Source organism: Dysidea avara, chromosome 2 (genome assembly GCF_963678975.1).
Source record: "Dysidea avara chromosome 2, odDysAvar1.4, whole genome shotgun sequence".
NCBI lineage: Eukaryota > Metazoa > Porifera > Demospongiae > Dictyoceratida > Dysideidae > Dysidea > Dysidea avara.
Genome location: NC_089273.1, coordinates 7,775,414 through 7,797,938, shown reverse-complemented (window position 1 = coordinate 7,797,938; position 22,525 = coordinate 7,775,414). Strand labels below are relative to the sequence as shown.

At 38.0% G+C, this 22,525-nt stretch overlaps 1 protein-coding gene and 2 long non-coding RNA genes across 22 annotated transcripts in view; 2 read left to right on the top strand and 1 right to left on the bottom strand.

Annotated features, from left to right (window-relative positions):
• LOC136246546 (spectrin beta chain-like) overlaps window positions 1-6,052 on the bottom strand; it is a 38,853-nt gene extending 32,801 nt beyond the window's left edge. The window contains exons 1-2 of one of the 2 annotated variants that reach the window (XR_010696594.1): window positions 5,204-6,052; window positions 1,523-2,415 (exon numbers count right to left, since the gene is read on the bottom strand). Coding sequence is in view for 1 of the 2 variants with exons in the window: in XM_066038049.1 (XP_065894121.1) it covers window positions 5,204-5,283 (80 nt within the window). In the remaining variant the exon portion in view is untranslated. Of the gene's footprint in view, window positions 1-1,522; window positions 2,416-5,203 lie in introns of those variants that run through there. The other variant, XM_066038049.1, reaches the window with a different exon arrangement.
• LOC136246547 (uncharacterized) lies at window positions 5,263-7,749 on the top strand. 6 transcript variants are annotated; one of them, XR_010696606.1, is made up of 12 exons: window positions 5,263-6,058; window positions 6,109-6,212; window positions 6,258-6,332; window positions 6,413-6,492; window positions 6,551-6,647; window positions 6,697-6,793; window positions 6,845-6,939; window positions 6,998-7,095; window positions 7,146-7,239; window positions 7,292-7,454; window positions 7,505-7,559; window positions 7,609-7,749. It is a non-coding gene; the product is annotated as an uncharacterized lncRNA (long non-coding RNA). The 6 variants fall into 6 exon arrangements; XR_010696605.1 differs by having other exon boundaries at window positions 5,264-6,058; window positions 6,391-6,492; XR_010696604.1 differs by having other exon boundaries at window positions 5,266-6,058; window positions 6,258-6,372; window positions 6,416-6,492.
• A 6,506-nt stretch (window positions 7,750-14,255) lies between these two features.
• LOC136246533 (uncharacterized) lies at window positions 14,256-22,037 on the top strand. Of its 14 annotated transcripts, none has more exons than XR_010696585.1 (9): window positions 14,256-15,848; window positions 16,151-16,201; window positions 16,520-16,593; window positions 17,059-17,132; window positions 17,738-17,863; window positions 21,101-21,236; window positions 21,289-21,527; window positions 21,576-21,618; window positions 21,786-22,037. It is a non-coding gene; the product is annotated as an uncharacterized lncRNA (long non-coding RNA). The 14 variants fall into 14 exon arrangements; XR_010696580.1 differs by having other exon boundaries at window positions 14,257-15,848; window positions 17,059-17,201; window positions 17,738-17,841; XR_010696578.1 differs by having other exon boundaries at window positions 14,260-15,848; window positions 17,738-17,841.
• Window positions 22,038-22,525: the final 488 nt, after the last annotated feature.

The window sequence follows — 22,525 nt, the reverse complement described above, 5'->3', positions numbered from 1 at the left end:
ACTTTCAGTCCAATTGTTTTACACAGTCAGGTAGTTCATAATCAGCTAATAGGGGCAGGCTGATCTCGCTATATATAAAAAAACTGGCAAATATTAAACTGTCATACAAATAGACCAATCGCTATAACCTCAGTTTTTACCCATGTCATCTATTTGGCGTCCTTGTGAAAACGCTATACTATATGCTAGCTATCATTTCTTAAAAGGTATACAAAGGCATTTGGCATTTGGAATTAAACTAATTCCAATTACCATAGCAATAGGCTCTTCGCGTGTGATTTAACACGCCAACTGCTGATTGCCTTTCAGCTCTGATTTAAGAATCATGATGGCGGGGAAATGCACGCATACATCTGGTCATAGGGGTTTACCCACTAGCAGTTGGACGTGGTCATGCATAGCTTGGGAAGGAACTCAGAGTTGTGAATTTGAGGTCAGTTGATGTACAGAGGAATTATATTATTTCAATTGTTTTATGTGTTCTTTTTAAATTTGTAGTTCTCAATTATCAGTGTTAGACTGTAGTGACATAAAGGGTGTTGCCAGAGTGTGGTCTACCTGATGTTTATGTTACCTCATCTGGCCTGATAAGATCTCAGCATTATCACGGTTGTTTATGATCTCAAATATTTTCTGAAATCCTAGGATCAAGCATACTGTTGTGATGGGACCAAACTAATACCCAGGTCAGTTAAAATGGTGTCTATTTTCATGGTATCCAGATTTTAGTTTAATGCCCGCCTAACGGCTTTTACAGACCATCTGGTTTACACGTTAGCAATCGGATATGTTCATGGTGTGTAATTTGGCAACTGAGATCAAGTGAATTTCAGGATTGTTGACAAGCTAGGTGTACGGGCCAAATACCAAATAACAGTGGGTCTCGTATCATTTTCCACTTACATCCTCAGAAGTCCTGGAACTTTTGGCTGCAGTTGGAAGTAGTCAGTAAGTGAACATATGTCAGATATCAATGTTTGTATGAAAAATACTTATTCACACAGCTTAAATCACGATAAATACGGAGAGAACGTAGCACCGTCTTAACAAGCTGCAAATGGGCAAGGACGTACTAATACGGAATTCAGTCCATCTATGAAGAATTACGTGAATGTAATGCTGCTATGATTAAATACGAAGAGGACGGAACACGTCTTTGCAAGTTGAAAATAGGCAAGGACGTACTAAGACAGAATCAAGTTCGTCTCTGCGGGCCGTTGTAATGCTGTCATAAATTTTTACGTTCATCAATCTGAGAGGTTTACGAGACGGATGGATGACGATCGAACAGATCGTCAACCATAGATGGATGACGATCGAACAGAAGGGATGGCTCTAGATGTGTTACTGAAACTGGTTACTGCACCCCAGTGATTGCACAACTCTAGTCAAGCCTACTCAAGTTACTATTCCCAGCGCCAAAAATTACCCTGGGGGTTTCCCGAGACACAGCACTCGTATCTGCACAAGGTATACCATAGTAGAGGCGGATCCAGGAGCTGGTAGGGGGAGGGACACAAACAGGCTGAGTTGTAGGTGGGTGAGAAAAACCAGATCATCTTGTTAGTTGCTGCATTTATGAAATAGCAAATAATCACCACTTAGTAGCGTCTCATTGTTGATTTTTGACATTAATTTTTGCAGATGGTTGTGAAGTCTTAAAGCTGTGTAAAAGGCTATGAATCTCTAAACACGATAATTTTATGTTAGAGGCGCTTAGTACGCACGAAGGTGCTGGGGGAAATTTCACAGCTAGTTTGACTTCGGTTTGCTTTGATTCAGGTGAATTTGTAATAAATTCTACTAAAATCTGCATATCGTTTTAGCCCTGACAAAGTTGAGTATTACTCATAAGTATGATTCCTCCAAAAGGTGACGAGGGATGAGGGGGGCTTTTGCCCCAAATGCCCCATCCTAGGTCCACCATTGCATAGCTACTTCCCTATGGTTATTGCCTATGTACTCAATGACTTGATCTACTGCCTGTCAAGGAACAATCATCACGAAAATACGGAATAATAAAATAACATCATCATTTCTAAGTCTGGTTCCACTGGTGGCAGTGCATGTAATAAATATCATGAGTACTGTCCTGCAATTATTGCATGCATGGTACAACAACCATGCTCATCACAGAAAAAGGTAGAGGGTATCAGCAATTATAAGTCAGGTTAATCCAGCTGCTCATATAATGTGAACCTTGGAAATATAACTTGCTGTACATTGTAAACAAAATGGCACATAAGATGTCCATAATCTATACTTGCTGCACAATAAGATATTAGTACATCCTGAAATTTCACCAAAGCTTTAACAGTCACACTGCCATTCCCAAGGTGTTTATACCTAAGTTACAAATCTCAATCCTTTGATCTTCATTTTCTTCTTTCAATATTTTTACAGCTTTTTAGCGATCTGTAAATAACATGTTATTGAGACACATAACAGGTCATCTTTGTGAGAAGACATGATACACATACAAGACCCAGAATCAGATTGCAAGTATGTATAATGTAACATGAATGATACACCTACAAATCTCAGAAATATATCAAAAGTGTGGTCACACCACACAATGATGCACATACAAGACCCAGAAACTGGTCAACAGTGTGGTAACAACTGACACACATACAAGACCCGGAAAAGGGTCAACCATATGTGGTAACACATCACAATTGACACATATACAAGCCCCGGAAACAGGTCGACAGTGTATGGTAACAAATCACAATTGACACACATACAAGACCCGGAAACAAGTCAACAGTGTGTGGTAACAAATCACAATTGACACACATACAAGACCCGGAAGCAGGTCGACAGTGTGTGGTAACACATCACAATTGACACACATACAAGACCCGGAAACAGGTCAACAGTGTGTGGTAACAAATCACAATTGGCACACATACAAGAACCGGGACAGTGGGTGGAAACACATCGCAATTGACGCACATACAAGTCCCGGAAACAGGTCGACAGTGTAGTGTGTGGTAACACATGACAATTGACACAAATACAATACCCGGAAACAGGTTTACAGTGTGTGGTAACAAATCACAATTGACACACATACAAGACCTGGAAGCAGGTCGACAGTGTGTGGCAACACATCACAACTGACACATATACAAGACCCGGAAACAGGTCGACAGTGTGTGGTAACACATCACAGTTGACACACATACAAGACCCGGAAGCAGGTCGACAGTGTGTGGTAACACATCACAATTGACACACATACAAGACCTGGAAGCAGGTCGACAGTGTGTGGCAACACATCACAACTGACACACATACAAGACCTGGAAGCAGGTCGACAGTGTGTGGCAACACATCACAACTGACACACATACAAGACCTGGAAGCAGGTCGACAGTGTGTGGCAACACATCACAACTGACACACATACAAGACCCGGAAACAGGCCGACAGTGTGAGGTAACACATCACAGTTGACACACATACAAGACTCGGAAGCAGGTCGACAGTTTGTGGTAACACATCACAATTGACACACATACAAGACCTGGAAGCAGGTCGACAGTGTGTGGTAACACATCACAACTGACACACATACAGGACCCGGAAACAGGTTGACAGTGTGTGGTAACACATCACAATTGACACACATACAAGACCTGGAAGCAGGTCGACAGTGTGTGGCAACACATCACAACTGACACACATACAGGACCCGGAAACTGGTCGACAGTGTGTGGTAACACATCACAATTGACACACATACAAGACCTGGAAGCAGGTCGACAGTGTGTGGCAACACATCACAACTGACACACATACAAGACCGGGAAACAGGTCGACAGTGTGTGGTAACACATCACAACTGACACACATACAAGACCCGGAAACAGGTTGACAGTGTGTGGTAACACATCACAGTTGACACACATACAAGACCCGGAAGCAGGTCGACAGTGTGTGGTAACACATCACAATTGACACACATTCAAGACCCGGAAACAGGTCGACAGTGTAGTGTGTGGTAACACATGACAATTGACACAAATACAAGACCCGGAAACAGGTCGACAGTGTAGTGTGTGGTAACACATGACAATTGACACAAATACAAGACCCGGAAACAGGTCGACAGTGTAGTGTGTGGTAACACATGACAATTGACACAAATACAAGACCAGGAAACAGGTCGACAGTGTAGTGTGTGGTAACACATGACAATTGACACAAATACAAGACCCGGAAACAGGTCGACAGTGTAGTGTGTGGTAACACATGACAATTGACACAAATACAAGACCAGGAAACAGGTCGACAGTGTGTGGTAACAAATCACAATTGAAACATATACAAGACCTGGAAGCAGGTCGACAGTGTGTGGCAACACATCACAACTGACACACATACAAGACCTGGAAACAGGTCGACAGTGTGTGGTAACACATCACAATTGACACACATACAAGACCTGGAATCAGGTCGACAATGTGTGGCAACATATCACAACTGACACACATACAAGACCCGGAAACAGGTCGACAATGTGTGGTAACACATCACAATTGACACACATACAAGACCTGGAAACAGGTCGACAGTGTGTGGTAACACATCACAATTGACACACATACAAGACCTGGAAGCAGGTCGACAGTGTGTGGCAACACATCACAACTGACACACATACAAGACCCGGAAACAGGTCGACAGTGTGTGGTAACACATCACAGTTGACACACATACAAGACCCGGAAGCAGGTCGACAGTGTGTGGTAACACATCACAATTGACACACATACAAGACCCGGAAACAGGTTGACAGTGTGTGGTAACAAATCACAATTGACACACATACAAGACCCAGAAACAGGTCAACAGTGTGCGGTAACAAATCACAATTGACACACATACAGACCTACAGTGCAGGCCACTGTAAAGCTTTAATAATAATAATAATACAAGACCTGGAAAACGACAGTGTGTAGTAACACATAATTAACATACATACAAGACTTGGAAACAGGTCACCAGTGCTTAAATTACAAAGCGAATACCACGCCTACAACGTCAGTGTATGGAATTACAAAACAAAAGACAAATCTACATGAAACAGGTTTCCAGTTGGTAAATACAACCCGAATTACACGTCTATTTCATCTATTCAAATGAAACTTCGACGATTTCCACAACACTGACATGTGTTCACTAAAACACAAACCTGATTGTCGACTGTTGTATTCCGCCTTGAAAAGATGGTTTAATACACCCAACAGCACCGTACCGCACCGTACTTTTCATCCTTCATCCCAGCGGCACTAAATAGAAATTTTCATAATGTGTTACGCACGTGATCGTGCAGCCACGAGGCGGACATGCGGCGAGACAGGATGGGAGACACAAGGTGGTCGTCAAGAAGTAAAGTATGCTGATCTGTAAAGCTTTATGGATGGGCAGATACTCGCAACAGATGTTGAGTACCAGATCTGCTACTAGTAAGTCGTCTGCCATTGTCGAGGCCATTGTTTAAGAGTCCAGAACGGAATGATTCGTGAAGAGAAATCCTGACGATAACAGCAGTGGAAGGATATAATATTATGTTAATGCAGTAGTGGAAGGGAAAGAACATACTTTTAGTCTCTTACTGCTGTAACTCTTCTCCAGATTGCCAGTGCTCATTAATTAGAAACTTACTGAAATACCGCCCCACTATTCTTCAAAAGTTTCTTACGTGAAACCGAATAGTGTTTAAGGGATGCTGTGTATCTAGAATTAACAGTTTGGAAATGCTGATGGAAAGGGAACCCAATGATAGTACTAGTGGAAGAGAAGGACTTGCCACCAGTCAGACAATATGTAGTACATTCTTAGATGATTGTTCTAAGCATTTAGAGTGTAATCTTGTTTTGAGAAATGCTGGATGGCAACATTGGACAGGAAGAATAGCCGAGTACGATACTGGTAGAGAAAGATTAGCCAGCAGTGAGATGGTACATGCTTGAAAATATTTCTTGGAAGATATTCCAGAAGAAAAAAAAGCAGTAGTAGTGGAATAGGAAGACCTGTCAACAGGATGGTATGTACAGCACTTTAAATGGCTATTTATACATAAAAAGTTGCATTTAGAGTGACATATTTCTTGTAAGAAACGCTGTCTATATTCTATATTGGAAGAAAGAAAAGTGAACGAGAGTTCTAGTAGAAGTGGAAGACCTGATATCAGTGGGACGGTATGTACAGCATTCTTGAATGATTATTATTGTGTAAAACTTTAGTGAAAGGAATACTGACTATATTGAAAGAAATAAAAGCGGACTAGTGTACTAGTAGAATAGAAAGAACTGCCAGTGGTGGGACGGCATGTATAGCATTCTTGAATGATTATTTTAGGTATGAAACACTGTTTAGAGTGAACTATTTTATTTCTCAGAAGAAACGCTGACTGCTTTTGAAGGAAGATAAGCGGACTACAGTACAAGTAGAATAGGAAGACCTGCCAGCACTGTGATGGTATGTACACAATTCTTGAATACTAGTGATTATTGTTTCTATAAATCTTTGTACTTAGAGTGAAATATTTATCAGAAGAAATGCTAACTACTTTTGAAGAAAGATAAGTGGACTATAGTATAAGTAGAATAGGAAGACCTGTCAGCACTGTGATGGTATGTACAGAATTCTTGAATACTAATGATTTTAAATCTTTGTATTTAGAGTGAACTATGTCTCAGAAGAAATGCTGACTACTTTTGAAGAAAGATAAGCGGACTATAGTACAAGTAGAATAGGAAGATCGGCCAACACTGTGATGGTGTGTACAGAATTCTTGAATACTAAAGATTTTAAAACTTTGTATTTACAGTAAACTATTTTTCAGAAGAAATGCTGACTACTTTTGAAGAAAGAAATGCGGACTATAGTACAAGTAGAATAGGAGGACCTGCCAGCACTGTGATGGTATGTACAGAGTTCTTGAATACTAATGATTATTGTATCTATAAATCTTTGTATTTAGAGTGAAAATTTTCTAAGAAGAAATACTGACTATACGCAAGAAAGAAAAGTAGACTAGAGTACAAGTAGAAGAGGAAGACCTGATGTACAGCACTTTTGGTGATTATTTTATAAGTAAAACTTGATAAGTAAAACTTGTGTGTTTATAGATTGAAATCTTTCTCGGAAGAAATGCTTACTATGCAAGAGAGAATGGACTTGAGTGCTGCTAGTAGAAGAGGAAAATTTACTATTAGTGAGATGGTATGTACAGCACTTTTGAATGATTATTTTATAAGTAAAGCTTTGTGTTTAGAGTGAAATATTTCTTGGAAGAATGCTGACTATTTTAGAAGGAAAAGCAGACTATAGTACAAGTATAAGAGAGATCTGCATCAGTTTTCATGGTGTGTAGAGTGGCACCAAAGTTCCTGGTAGTAGCAAAATTAGATGATAGCACTAGAGCAGAGAATGTGATGGTATGTACAAAATTCTTGATTATCAGACTATAGTAATGTATCCTGTTTAGAATTTTTGGGATGAAAGGATTTACGCCAGCACAGAAAGTGATGAATGCAAAAGAGGTATGTTGAGAGTTGTTGCATTTTAATATTTTCAATCGATGTACACTAGAATTGAAAGAAATTGAGAGGGCAATCCCAAGGACGGTGAAGGCTGTATGAAAGAACTGACGGAAGTGAATATGAATACCAGAATTTCATTACTTTTCATATACTTTTATATTTAAATGAATATCCGATTTTCGTACCTCGAGTATCCTTCGGGATCACGTGCGCGGCTACGTGACAGCACTTCCATGACGGGGCGTAACTAGGTATATACGATGCATTATGACGGGTAACTACATCTGGACGTCTTGAAAAGTGGTCCCACGACGGATTACTACTAATCTCGTCGTGGGGTTACAGACGTTTTCCGTAGTTGCCACGTATCTTCGTTAATACGGGAGGAATTACGGGAAACTTTTCCACCGTATTTGTGGCGAATTTTGCTGTGTCACATGTACTGGTCTGAATTACCGAATTTATGTACAGTGAAACCTGTCTATTCAGGTCTCTGTGGAACAAGGTCAACTGTTTAAATGAACAAAATCCCCAAATGTGTCATTTGTGTAAAAAGTGACAAATATTAAGTGGGCACATGATTTTTGCCTACTTTTTCACACTTTCATCACTCATGACATTTTGTACCATTATGCTATGGTATTGCAATTTTCAGCGCTTAGTAAGTATTTACTTGGCATCACGATGCAAGTTACAGGATGGAAATATAAATTTCCAATGCTGAGATATGACCTGTAGAGTGATGGGGTGTAGTTTGTGCCCACATGCCCTGTTTTCGCAGGCCTGGTCACATAACGGGTATTGGCTTAGCTTGAAAATTGGTACTGTGACAACTCTAATTCTGACTTTCCTGTTGTATAGCTAAGAAATATTTATCATGTCGTACATTCTGGTTTGGTGGCCACTTGTTGTTTGACAGGTCTCCTCATGTTCATGTTTACATACTTAGGCACCAAATGTATAACTAGGAAATGTTTACCATGTCATAAATTCTGGTGGGCGGCCACTTGTTGTTTGACAGGTCTCCTCATGTCCATGTTTATGTGCTTAGGCACGAAACATTTATGTTACCTCTGGTACGCCAGATTCACTTAGCCTTGAATATAATTTTTATGTTTAATTCAGCACCTTGTTCTTTACAGGGCTCACATAGTCTTGTGCCATCATGCAGACATCCAACAAATCATCACTTTTGGTGTTAAACTATTTGATGTGATCTTTATTAAATTTTTGTTAAGTGTTGTAATATGTGAGGTATGTTGCTGAACCATTGTTGGCAGGTTTTGATAAACCTACTTTTTGCCATTTTTGGCAACTTTCAAAGCTGCCAAAAATGGCAACTTCAAAAACTGCCAAAACTGGCAACTTCAAAAGCTGCCAAAACCGGCAACTTCAGAAGCTGCCAAAACCGGCAACTTCAGAAGCTGCCAAAATTGGCAACTTCAGAAGCTGCCAATAGTGGCAACTTCAGAAGCTGCCAATAGTGGCAACTTCAGAAGCTGCCAATAGTGGCAACTTCATAAGCTGCCAAAACTGGCAACTTTTAGAGCTGCTTCAAAAATGTATCACTAGCAGCTCTATGATATTTCCAAAAGTGGCATAAATTCCATGTCCTTTTGTAGTTGCAAAAGTATTTTTTTAAATGTGGGATTGAAGATTTCAAAACTGGAAGCTTTTATAGCTACCGAAATTGGCAAGATTATAAATGTAAGTTTATAAAATATCCATAATGGGCAAGTTCTGTAATTACCAAAATTGGCAAGTTTCATAATATCCAATGTTGGTAAGTTTATAATTACCAAATTTGGCAAGTTTGAATTTCCAAAATTGGCAAGTTTGAACTTCCAAAATTGGCAAGTTTGAATATCCAAAATTGGCAAGTTTGAATTTCCAAAATTGGCAAGTTTGAGCTTCCAAAATTGGCAAGTTTGAATTTCCAAAATTTACAAGTTTGAATTTCCAAAATTTGCAAGTTTGAATTTCCAAAATTGGCAAGTTTGAATATCCAAAATTGGCAAGTTTGAATTTCCAAAATTGGCAAGTTTGAATATCCAAAATTGGCAAGTTTGAATTTCCAAAATTGGCAAGTTTGATTTTCCAAAATTGGCAAGTTAGAATTTCCAAGATTCCATTATTGGCATGTCAAACTTGGCAATAAAAATATAATTATAAACATCTTATTTCTTGCCAAAAATGGAAACTCAAACCCACAATCATTTGGTTACACACAGCACTATATAAGTAAAACCTGATACCTTCCAATTTTGGAATAACTGTTAAGATGATTGTGAGAGAAATTGAAGCACTTACTGGTTCCATGACAAAGTGGTGTATACTCTCCTTAGTTTGCCAAGGAAAATATGTTGCTCTATTGTTTTGCAATAATTCAGATCCCACATAATGCCAATGTTGGCAATAATGGGGGTCACAAATTATTGCCAAATTTGACAAAAAATGGTCCTGCCAAATTTGGGCTTAAAATAGCCAGTTTTGGAAGCTCGGTAACTTTAACATTAATTCTGTTGTTGTCACTACTTTGAAGTTGCATTTCGTAAATTGCCAGCAATAGCAAAATAAAATTCTTTACATTGCCAAACTTTACTTTTAAGGCTGTTCCAACTTTGGCAATAACCCAATAGCTGCAAAATATGGAACCCAATAGATTGACAAAAAATTGCAACATGTTGAATCTACATTTGGCAAAATATGGATAATGCTGAATTTGCCAACATCTGGAATAAACCTAATTTTGCCACAATTGGCAAAAATATGATACCAAATGTTGCCAAAACTGACAAAAAGCAGATTTATCAAAACCTGCCAAAATTGGCTGTTGAACATACAAGAACATGTTTACTGTAAGGCAAGAAATTTACTTTCATAGTCATCTTATCTGCAATTAGAATCGCCTCATTGTTTGTAGCTGTCACAGCGGTTTCACACGTCAATGGCAGTTTCACAATTCCACAAAGCACTAATCAATAATTAAGGTGGAGCTTGTATTCTGGCTTTGATTATGTACTGTAGGGCAATGAACGTTTTGTCTGGAATGTGGTTCGTGGTTTGTGACTTTGTACATGAGTTGGTTATTCCATACAACTTTAAAATAATTCTTGCATGGTGCATGGCACTAAATGGTGTCTTAACTAATGACTTGTACACCTTCTCTAGTGTCTGTATGTTTTCCATGCTTTCACACCTTGTTTATAAGACGTCTGCTGATTATGAGGCGTGGCACTGAATGGAGTCAAAGGATTTCTGCTTAAAACGCCTTCCCTAGGTAACTTACGGCCCTGCACGCTTTCACAACTTGTTTGTCAGACATTAGGGCTTGTGTCCACGTCGTGTCTTTAAAAGTTATTGTCTGGATTAGAAATTTGAACAAAGAAAATACGCATAGAGGCGATCCAGTACTAGATAATGTTAGTGCCAGATGGGCTGTAGAAACATGATTGTATTCAGTGGTATAATGTGAGGATAGATGAAACACAAGGCGAGAAATTCAGTGAATTATATCTAAATACGCTTGTTTAGAGGTTGCGACAAGAAAACGATGACACCAAGTCTTTTTAAATCATGAAACGCAGTACAAACCTACAGCATTGAGAGAGATTGCATAATTCAAGGGTAATATTCTGAAACAATCCCTACACATAAATAGCTCACAGTAGTGGCCGCGCGTGTTTTAATTGTGGTGTGCGCTTTGTAGCTTCTTGGCTGCGCGACTCACTACAACTCACTACCATGATGAGTCTTGATAAATTTCCAAGTTTGACAGTTCAGAACTCATCATGTGTTTGAGCTATTGTCTTAAAATTACATCCAGGAATAGTGTTATGTTAGGAGTGTTATGTGACCAAATTTCAGGCTGGCACCATACTCGCAAGCCAAGGTATGGATTGCCAAGTACATGCAATTGGAAAGGCTATAAGATCCCTTTTCGCAGATCCAGTCACAAATAATCTCGCATCTGAACACGTGCCCCAACAATCAATTACTTAAGTGCAGTGGCCATTTGCTTCGTCTTTAGCTATGTTCTGCCGGTTACACAGCAATACAAATGAAGAACAGTATGAGAAGCGTCTCTGCAATCACTACAGAAAATAATTATGAGCAATGAACTTAATATCTATCACCACAGCCACAGGGAAGCTGTATCTCACTACCGCAAATTGATACCTTGTGTTTATCTATTGATATTGGGCAGGCATCACTGCTGATGTTGCCCAGGAGACTAGCTATTCTCAGACAATTACAAAGAAAATAATCTAACTATAAATAATTATGTTGACAGCAAAAAGTCTGGGACACAAAGGAGATTAAATTAAGACTATGATGCATGCATTGTACATACAGTAATAAAGGCACATCTTGGGATGAAGTGACATCAAACAGTGAAAAATCAAACCCAGTAGCCTTATGCATTGTCTAGTTATCCTTGGCTGAAGGCATCAGTTAGTCAGTTAGTAGGAAATTTTGTTGAATATAAATTATGCTAGTACTGTATTTTTCTGGAGTAGCTACAAGTACAGATACTACATATAATCCGTATTTGACCGGTTAATAGCCGCGGCTACTATAACTTTCAGCAAGTAAAACCCTGCGGCTACTATGCGAAGGCGGCTACTATCCGAAGGCAGCTACTATGGGCTTGTGTGGCAGCAGCCCGTGACATTTATATGGATTCACGAGTGACTGACCTTGTTTAATCATCTGTCAGTACTGTCATTCATTCTAACTTCTCTCAAAAATGATATTTCCTGGCTTAAAACAACTCCTCTGCCTGGTTTCTGCTTCAAACGTGTCTTATCAACACTTGCAACAGTACATTCAGATACAAGCCGCGGCTCTTATCCTAGGGTGGCTCTTATTACAATAATTCTAGGCTGCGGAGAGGCTACTATCCAGAGGTGGCTATTATACGAGCCACAGCTATTGTCGTATTGACCGGTCAAATACGGTAATGGCAATAAAACAAAAGTATACATATAGGAATAAAAATATAAGTTTGTTAGTGATTATCTTGTATGTTCACTTACAGTAGCTGCTATTAAAGTTTAAGGCCCTATGTTTCTGCATGCATCGCAGACTTGAAAGGTTGCCACTCAAACTGGAACCATTAAATTCCATAAATACCTAATTATACCCTTTAAAATCCAAACAGACCATACAAATTACACACTAAATTACAATTGAAGGAGTAAGATATCCTCTACTCATGGTTACAAGTTCAAGGAACTGGAATCTTTGCTTGTCAAGTTGCACCATGGGTTAGGCGTGCTTTCAGAATAACCACTTGACATCAAATTGTGGTGCAGAAAGCACTACAGATCTGTAATCACAGATCTGTACAATAGTATCTAGTTCCCAGTAACAGAGATCTGCAGTTGGTAGCTTTTAACACACCATTACAATTTTTGTGGCATCACAAAGTTGTGAAAACATGGTATAGCAAACAATATAACATCATTAAGGTCTTCAAAAGCACATAATTACATATACCTCAGACACTTTCACATGCAACCAATCATGGCAAGGAAGCTATAAAAATATAATATAAGAACAAAACAAATTAAATTCTTAACATCCAACCTAGTATTATCGCCAACCACCCCAGTGCAGGAGTGTTGGGTTTCCATTCTCCACAAAGCTAGAGCAACACAAAGCCAATCTCACACTTACTGCCCCCATCAATGATTACACAACTGATTATTTTCTGAGCAGCATTATTCAGCATGGGGTCGGTACTATATTTTTGCCACAGCAATAAAATTTCTTTCTGTACACCACTGATCACTACACCTATATATAAATTACATAAGCCAGCACAAATACAGAGGCCTTACTCACTAGTATGCTAGAGTCTAGAGAAAACTAAAATGCAGAAAAGCTGCCTTCACCATTTAGGATACTATAACACTAAGACCACAAATTTGTGAAATTACTCATGCCACCAAAATTTTGCACAAAGCACATAAATCCCCTTAAACCACATTCCTGTACTACTCTACTAAATTTAATTTGTGAATATATATCTAATTACAATAACAGATTTCTTCTCACAACAAAGCCAAGAGCTTTACAGTAAGTATACCATGCAGTGCGTGTGATATATAACAAAAAAATTAGTTTTAAGTTACATAGCTTATATGTGACCTGGTCTGCAAAATGGAGTCTTATAGCCTTTTCAATTGCATGTACTTTGCAACCTGTAACTTGACTTGTAAATGTGTTAACACCCTGACATTTGGTTACCTAATACCCCTAACATAACACTATAGCTTGGTGATTATGAAGGTGATAGGTTGAAAACATGAGGAGTTATGATTAGTCAAACTTGACAATTTGGAAAGGCTATAAGACAGACAGGGTCACATATTAAAATTGCCAAAATTTGAAGGAAATTAAACTAAGAAATTCTTGTGGTGAAATTATAGCTTCTTTTACATGGCTTCATATTAGAAGGGTTTCCTGTATACAGCACCTTAATGACAAATGCAATTCAACTCTTCACATTGTGAATTTCTACATAATATCCATTTATAGAACTTTGCGTGGGCGAGATACTATAAATTTGATAAAGTACACTTTAAGCGGGCACGCTACTAATTCCTATGGCTTCAAACACAAAATCTTGATTTTCATTGATCTGTGCTTGCTTTCCATCCCCTTTTGTATCAGAGTGTTTGTCACCATGCAAAACATTTGAAATACATAGGTGTATAACTGATGTATTATTATGATATACACCAAGGATACACATGTGTGGCACATCTGTTATACACCATGGTTGTACCTGTGTATAGATACCATTTACACTACTATGTATAATATATGAGTATAATTGACTTATACACTACTGGTTAACCACGTGTATAACCTCTGTTTACATAAGTATAATATGTGCATATGTAAGAAATACATATTTGATATACTCACCAATGTATAATTGTGGTGTAACTCAATGTAGTATATCTGATGTGAATATCTTTACTATTATAAGATTAGAGGTTTCATATTAAAAAAATTAAAATTGTACAACATTGAGTAAACAACATGAAATGTGTCCAGTAGTGTTCACTTTGATAAAAGTAGCAGGTACATCATTCTTCTTCTATATAGGTCTCATCATCAAACGACGTCTACAGACAAAAGAAATCACTTAACAATGATTCAAATGCTCTTTTGTGGCCTTACCAATGAAACGAAGCTGATAAATTCACCAGATATACATGTGTGGACATAATTCTTCTTCCTAGTTCACATCTCCTAAACTCCACACACTGTTCTACAATAGAAAAGGTGTATTCTCCAATAGACAACTATGAAAAGCTATTATACCTGTTCACTGCATAAACACAGTTAACTCAATCATGATCATGTGCCTGGCATCTACACAATGAAGTATCAGTAGCATGTGATTCTACAATTCAGCCCTACAAAATGAATACTTTAAAATAGTTAGTCAGTAATACGACAACAGACATACCTGTAACTATTGAAATGCTGTGCAATCATAATAAGCAGCAGCAGTTCCATTGCCACTATCATTGAAAAGAAAAATTAAAGCTGGCAAGAAAGAAGCACTACTGCTTACCAAGCTATTATTATGTCAGTGCATGATGCAGCAAACTATGCCGCCAAAGCAACTTCCATACAATACCTGCATTGAATCATCAGCCCGTAAAACAGTATAGACAACAAGTAAACTAACAAACCTTTTAAATGTGCTTTTGTACCTAAAGACAAAACTACATAAACAGAAACTTTAATGAACCACACGCACAATTCATGTACGCTTACCGTGATACTAGTGGAGCACGACGCCTTGACCTAGTCTTGAGAGCGATACAACTACGCGCGTCTAGCTAACACCTAAAAGATTAATATTTAGTACACCACGGCAATAAGAAGTGAACATTAATAGCTACACTGACTCACCTCTGGAGGCGGTGCTCACATAAAAGTGCCTCCGACCCGATAGAACAGTGCGCAATGAAACAAAGTATCATCGATAAAAACTCGGATGAAAAGAACTGCGCTAGACTTCACACACTGCTAGTCTGAGCTCTCGGCAAAAGAGGTCTAACCGCATCCGGTTGTAAAACTAGTGTTGCTTATAAATTCGAACACTTACGAATCACGTGATTTGATACTCTGGAAGAGCTCATCGTCCTAGACCACCGCGCAAATTCCTACAGTTATGTGGCAAACTGGACAGACAGTAACTAGTTAGTTATTAGTGTTGATTCCGCTGTGAATACTACCTTCACTACTACATTCCTCTTGGTGAGTGGATATGTTCATAGATCCTTAGAGTGTAAAGGATCTATGATATGTTTGTATTGTCCTTTACAGATTACTTAAGCATGTTATACTTTATGTACTAGTCTCACCTGGCTAGACCACTTTATCTTTGTAGGGAGAAAAATGGGTGTGGTCCAGTTTGAATAGTCGCACTCATTCTGGACACACCTCTAAGCATGACATCACTGCTTTTGCACGTGTTAGTCCATATTATGTGTCTCACTGTGTCATATTGTATGTCTCGCTGTGTCATTTTGTATGTCCCACTGTGTCATATTGTATAGCCAGTCACCATCATTGGTATGATGCTTTGATAGACCACCACCATCCGAAGTGTAGGTTAAGAGTGATGCATCAAGTATTATGTACAGATGATTTAGTTTGTATGTATGTTCAGGAGTCCAACAAATCTCGCATAGCCAGACTGACTAAGCCTTTCGCTATTGAGCAACATGCTTGTTTTGTATCCTGTTGTGTTCAAGCAAACACTGTGCCACATTTTAAAGTATAATAGTCTCAGAACCTAAACAGTAAGAAGAGAATGGCTTTGCCAATTTGCACCAAGCAGTGGAACTTCCCCCGAAAAAGTTGGTCTAGCTATGTGAGATAGGAGGGTGTCCTGATATTCAAAATGAAATATAAATTCATTACAGTGGAACCTGTGTATTAAAGACACCTTGGGATCAACCAAAAATGTCCTGATTATTAAGATGTCCTGATTTTCCAGGTCAGTTTACATGTAAAAGCTGGTACTTTGGGGCCTCAACTAAGTGTCCAGGTTATGCAGGTGTCCTCTGTAAAACAGTAATTGTATATTCAGTCGAACCTCTCTAATCCAACACCTGCATAATCCAGAATCCGACTGAAATGTCATTTACCAACATTTTTGTATAGAAAACAACCTCTGTAATCCGACAACTCTGTACCCCATAATCCGACACAAACTGTGATTGTCTAGACTTGGAAATGCATTGTTTTTGACCTTTGTAATCTGACAGAGAATAATAGCGGCATTAGAATAATCACAGAAAATAATTTTTAAGCAACCAAAGTATTTAATTGGTTGACAGTAATAGAAAAAAGCTGTAATACTTACAAATTCTAAAATTAATTCATGTTTAAAACATTGTGTGATCTGTTTTACCTGTTATTTACTGCATAATCTGACATATTGTATAATGTCGGATTACAGAGGTGACTTGATAATCCAACAACCTCCTTTATTCAGCAAAATCTATGGCTCCCATTGAGCGTCGCATTAGAGAGGTTTGACTGTATACTGTAAAACAATCATTGTACAAACTGTTTGCTCATGGCTAAAATGACAGCTAACAAGTATGTGCAATATGTTTCTGTAAAATTAATTATTGTGTACAGCCTACTTTGTGTCTGGTAACTTTTCAGGTGTGATATGTGTAGAGCAACCCTCTATGAGCACAATGATCTAATTCATGGAAATTTTGGCACCACAATGACCCAACCAACCTGGTGTAACAAATTTTGTATTGCAAAATGCAATAAAAGACATATCTCATGACACATAATAGATACCTCAGATTTTGTTGGAAAAGTAGTGCATGGCAAATAGATACCTCAGATTTTGTTGGAAAAGTAGTGCATGGCAATTTAAATGAGCTATAGAAGAAGGAAATTGGAGAAAATTTTAGTGCATCAATTTTTTTAAATTCCACGTAGGGCTACTACAGTAACTGAGTGTCATATGTTTGTGCAGGTATGTGTGAAGGTCATCCTAGTTGATTACAGTGTTTATAGGGATTAGTGTGCTGCAAGGATTCCATGTATATATGTATTCCTATTCATAGTGTGGGTGGCTACTGAAAGTTTTATGGTGTGTACTCCTGTTTCTACAGTACCTACACGATGTGATGGAGAAGGCTACACTGCAGGAGAAAACTGTGGTCTCCCCTGGAACTTACATCAGTGATCAAGCTTATCCTTTTTATGAACGAGATAAGTGAGCCTACATGTGTGTATAGGTAGGCTACAGTACATTACACATGCACACACACATATGCATAATAAATAGGGACCCGCCGATTATGCTGATAATTTTACCTATTATGCTATGCTGCACTGCTCAAAAAATTCACCTATTATGCTTAAATTAATGCTCAATATTTACCTATTATGCTCGATTATGCTAAATGTTCATGCCTTAGTTCATATGCTTTGCTACTAGTTTAACACTATATAGAAAGAAAAAAATGAGTGGCTGGAACACAAATAATAAATTCTTGCTGCATGCCTGCATGTAAGAGACAAGATCGATATACTCTAATAGAACAGTCAGTTTGATGATTGTTCTATTAGAGTTACTGACTGCTCTATTAGAGTATATCGATCTTATTTTGCAATTGTCATTTTCCCAGCAAGAGTTTACACTATCGTACAAATATTTAACCTATTATGCTGGCATTATGCTCAATGCTTTTAGGTACCTATTATGCTCAAAATTATGCTAACATAATCGGCAGGTCCCTAATAATAAATATTAATGCTACACAGTACACACATGCAAATGCACACACACATATGCATAATAAATATTAATGCTACACAGTACACACATGCAAATGCACACACACACACACACACACACACACACACACACACACACACACACACACACACACACACACACACACACACACACACACACTGTTTTTACACTATGATGACTAAAATACTTGAATTGGCATTTTCTGGTTATACCCTGGTGGCTAAATGAAACCAGACCAGTGAGTGATATGAGATCAGCCATAATTTGAGACAATTATGATAAATTACTGAAATTCCTCTATAATCCATCCTCAGAGGATCTACGAAATTTTCTTGGAGGAAGCAACAGCAGCCTGTATGTACCTCATAGATTGTCAAGTTTCACTTTGTCATGCTTCACGTTCCAGTGGTGGTCTGGTAAATTGGCAATCATTGCTGTAAACTGGCATTACAATGGATGTTCATGACTGTACACAAACAAAGAATGTTGGGTGTAATCACATACATATAGTTAAAGAATCTGTGAATAATTCTACACTGTGCGTAGTAAGTGACCAATCTACAATGAATCATTTTTATTATAGACTAAAGTCTCCATCACACTATACGAAAGTATGCAGCTTACTTTTTGGTCTCTTGTATGACTTAACTGAAATCATACCCATAGTGCTAAACATTATAGAGTTATGAAGGCGTCAGCAGAAAATTTGGCTAAATAGAAAATTCCATAGTAACGAGTTTGGTCTGGGATGTGCAGACATGTGGTCGCGCCTACCCAGTGAATCAGCATTTGAGACAATTATGATAAATTACTGAAATTTCTCTATAATTCATCCTCAGAGGATCTATATATGAAATTTTCTTGGAGGAAGCAACAGCAGCCTGTATGTACCTCATAGATTGTCAAGTTTCACTTTGTCATGCTTCACGTTCCAGTGGTGGTCTGGTAAATTGGCAATCATTGCTGTAAACTGGCATTACAATGGATGTTCATGACTGTACACAAACAAAGAATGTTGGGTGTAATCACATACATATAGTTAAAGAATCTGTGAATAATTCTACACTGTGTGTAGTAAGTGACCAATCTACAATGAATCATTTTTATTATAGACTAAAGTCTCCATCACACTATACGAAAGTATGCTGCTTACTTTTTCATCTCTTGTATGACTTAACTGAAATCATACCCATAGTGCTAAACATTATAGAGTTATGAAGGCGTCAGCAGAAAATTTGGCTAAATAGAAAATTCCATAGAAACGAGTTTGGTCTGGGATGTGCAGACATGTGGTCGCACCTACCCAGTGAATCAGCATTTGAGACAATTATGATAAATTACTGAGATTTCTCTATGATTCATCCTCAGAGGATCTATATACGAAATTTTCTTGGAGGAAGCAACAGCAGCCTGTATGTACCTCATAGATTGTCAAGTTTCACTTTGTCATGCTTCACGTTCCAGTGGTGGTCTGGTAAATTGGCAATCATTGCTGTAAACTGGCATTACAATGGATGTTCATGACTGTACACAAACAAAGAATGTTGGGTGTAATCACATACATATAGTTAAAGAATCTGTGAATAATTCTACACTGTGTGTAGTAAGTGACCAATCTACAATGAATCATTTTTATTATAGACTAAAGTCTCTATCACACTATACGAAAGTATGCAGCTTACTTTTTGGTCTCTTGTATGACTTAACTGAAATCATACCCATAGTGCTAAACATTATAGAGTTATGAAGGCGTCAGCAGAAAATTTGGCTAAATAGAAAATTCCATAGAAACGAGTTTGGTCTGGGATGTGCAGACATGTGGTTGCGCCTACCCAGTGAATCAGCACTGCGGTGCACCATTACTCATGGAAAACAACAGCACTTGCATGTGTCCAGCTCATTAAAATTTTCATTAGAGATAGGTACTATAACCAATCATATCAAAGAGGTGAGCATATGTTCGCTTCCAGTGGTTTTACACGTTTCTCTACGCCTGAATAGTCCGTACTAAATATATATTATGTAAGGCCTACTTGTTCTTTCAGTGTGTGCTATCAAACGTTTGGGTAGCTGGCCTTTGTAACAAAATTTATTAAGGAAGAACAAGTAGCCAGGTGACTTTAGTGTTACTACAGGTGACTATATTAATATCACAGTCTTGGCTAAATGTATGTATGCATGTTGCTAGTTACCACTGTGGCTTACATACTGTTCTTAAAAGTTAAATTGACTACCTACCTTATATAGGACTTAATAATAATTTTCAAGTATACAGATCCTCCTAATACTTTGTGTATGATATGACGATGAAGCCAATGTTCCCGGTACTGCAGCGGTATATATGTGGTGTACGACATTACCCAAAAGCATAGATGTTATGTACGCCATCAGTCATGTTTCACCAGCAACTGTTAAGTATGCCTAAATACTGTATAATTAAAAAAAGCATCGATGAAATGACAACAAATGCTAGAAATTTTTGAGGGATGAAATTCTTGCAAATTTGTGAATATTGACAGTTTTCTATATAATGTTATATTGATGAAATCATTGAGGTTATTATAGTGATTACCTTAGTGAAGTAATGTATTCTCGAATGATGCTCTCTAGATTTTTGTGAATTTAAAGTCATGTTTTACACAGTTTTGCACAGTTTTGTCCCTCATAACCTATAGCCTGTGTGCACTTAGTACTGATATTCTTGGTATGATAGATTCAACCAGTAAAGTGTGCCAGATTCACTCAGTAGGGAGTACTCAAGTTGTACGATGACCTTTGTGCACTAACAACCGATATCCTTGGCAGATTCGGTCAGCAAAGAGTACTGAAGTTATAATGACAGACAATCGGTAAGTATGATCATGGCCTTTGCATACTAATAACAGCTTATATTCTTGACAGATTCAGTCAGCAAAGTATACTCAAGTTATTCTATGGACAATAATGACCATGGTCTTTGTATGATGGACAACTTGCAATAGCCTTTTGTGCACTAACAATCAATATCATTCGGCCATCAAGGAGTACCCAAGTTTACGGCAGACAACTGCTAAGTATGACCACGGCCTTTGTATAATAATGACCGATATCCTTGGCAGATTCACTCAACAGAGAGTACCCATGTGTACGATGGACAGCTGGTAAGTTTTCACTAGCATTTGGTCACTAACAACTGATATCCTTTGCAGATTCAGTCAGCGAAGAGAACTGAAGCTGTATGACATACAACTGGTAAGTACTGTATGTCTGAGCATTCACAACTTTACAACTGTTCTGAGCATTTACAACTTTACAACTGTTCTTTTGCAGTTTCTTTCAGTCAGTTATAAAGTTGTACCATAAATTTTATACTGGTAATTGTAGCCTATGTGCTCTTTAAAATAACTATGTCTTGGCAGATGCAGCGTGGTGAAAATAGTACTACATGTATGGCTTGAATTGATGTACAGCAACCACCAACTGGGTCAGGCCTGGTGTAGATGAAGAAAAGCCACCATGACAGAGAACATCTTAATGTTTTTTTTCTATACAAATGTAATTCTACATAAAGGCAAGCTTAGATTAATGCCACTTGGGATGACAATGGAGCTGTTGTTGTGTGTGTTACAGTTTATTGAATTACATTTTTATACATAAATTCTTTAAAAATAGCACAGAATACATAAGAATTTAATAATAAGTTAGCTGTATGTACTGTGCCCACGTAGCCATGCCAACAAGCTGTGGTAAGCTATACTACATTGTGTATATCTATTACATATGTACACATGATGTATACACACCAGTGTATAGCAGCCAATTTGTAATACACAGGATATACAATTATAGTATATCATATTCATACATACCTGTGTAAATTGAATGTATAATTGAGTTATGCCTACTAGTGTGCACCTGAGTATATCAAACTTTTTGCACAGTGTGTGGTAATTAAAAATCACCATCTCCAGTTAGAAGTACTGACTATAAGACTCAGTTTAGTATTGTAGACCTAAAGAATGAAAATTCTACAAATTTTGGATCTAGTCTCACGGTTTTAATTCTACACTTCTTAAACTTTGTCATCTGCTACCTAAGTATGTTTGTATGGAAAAAAATTTTTGAAGTATTTATCGATTGAGCTATTGAACTCTCAAAA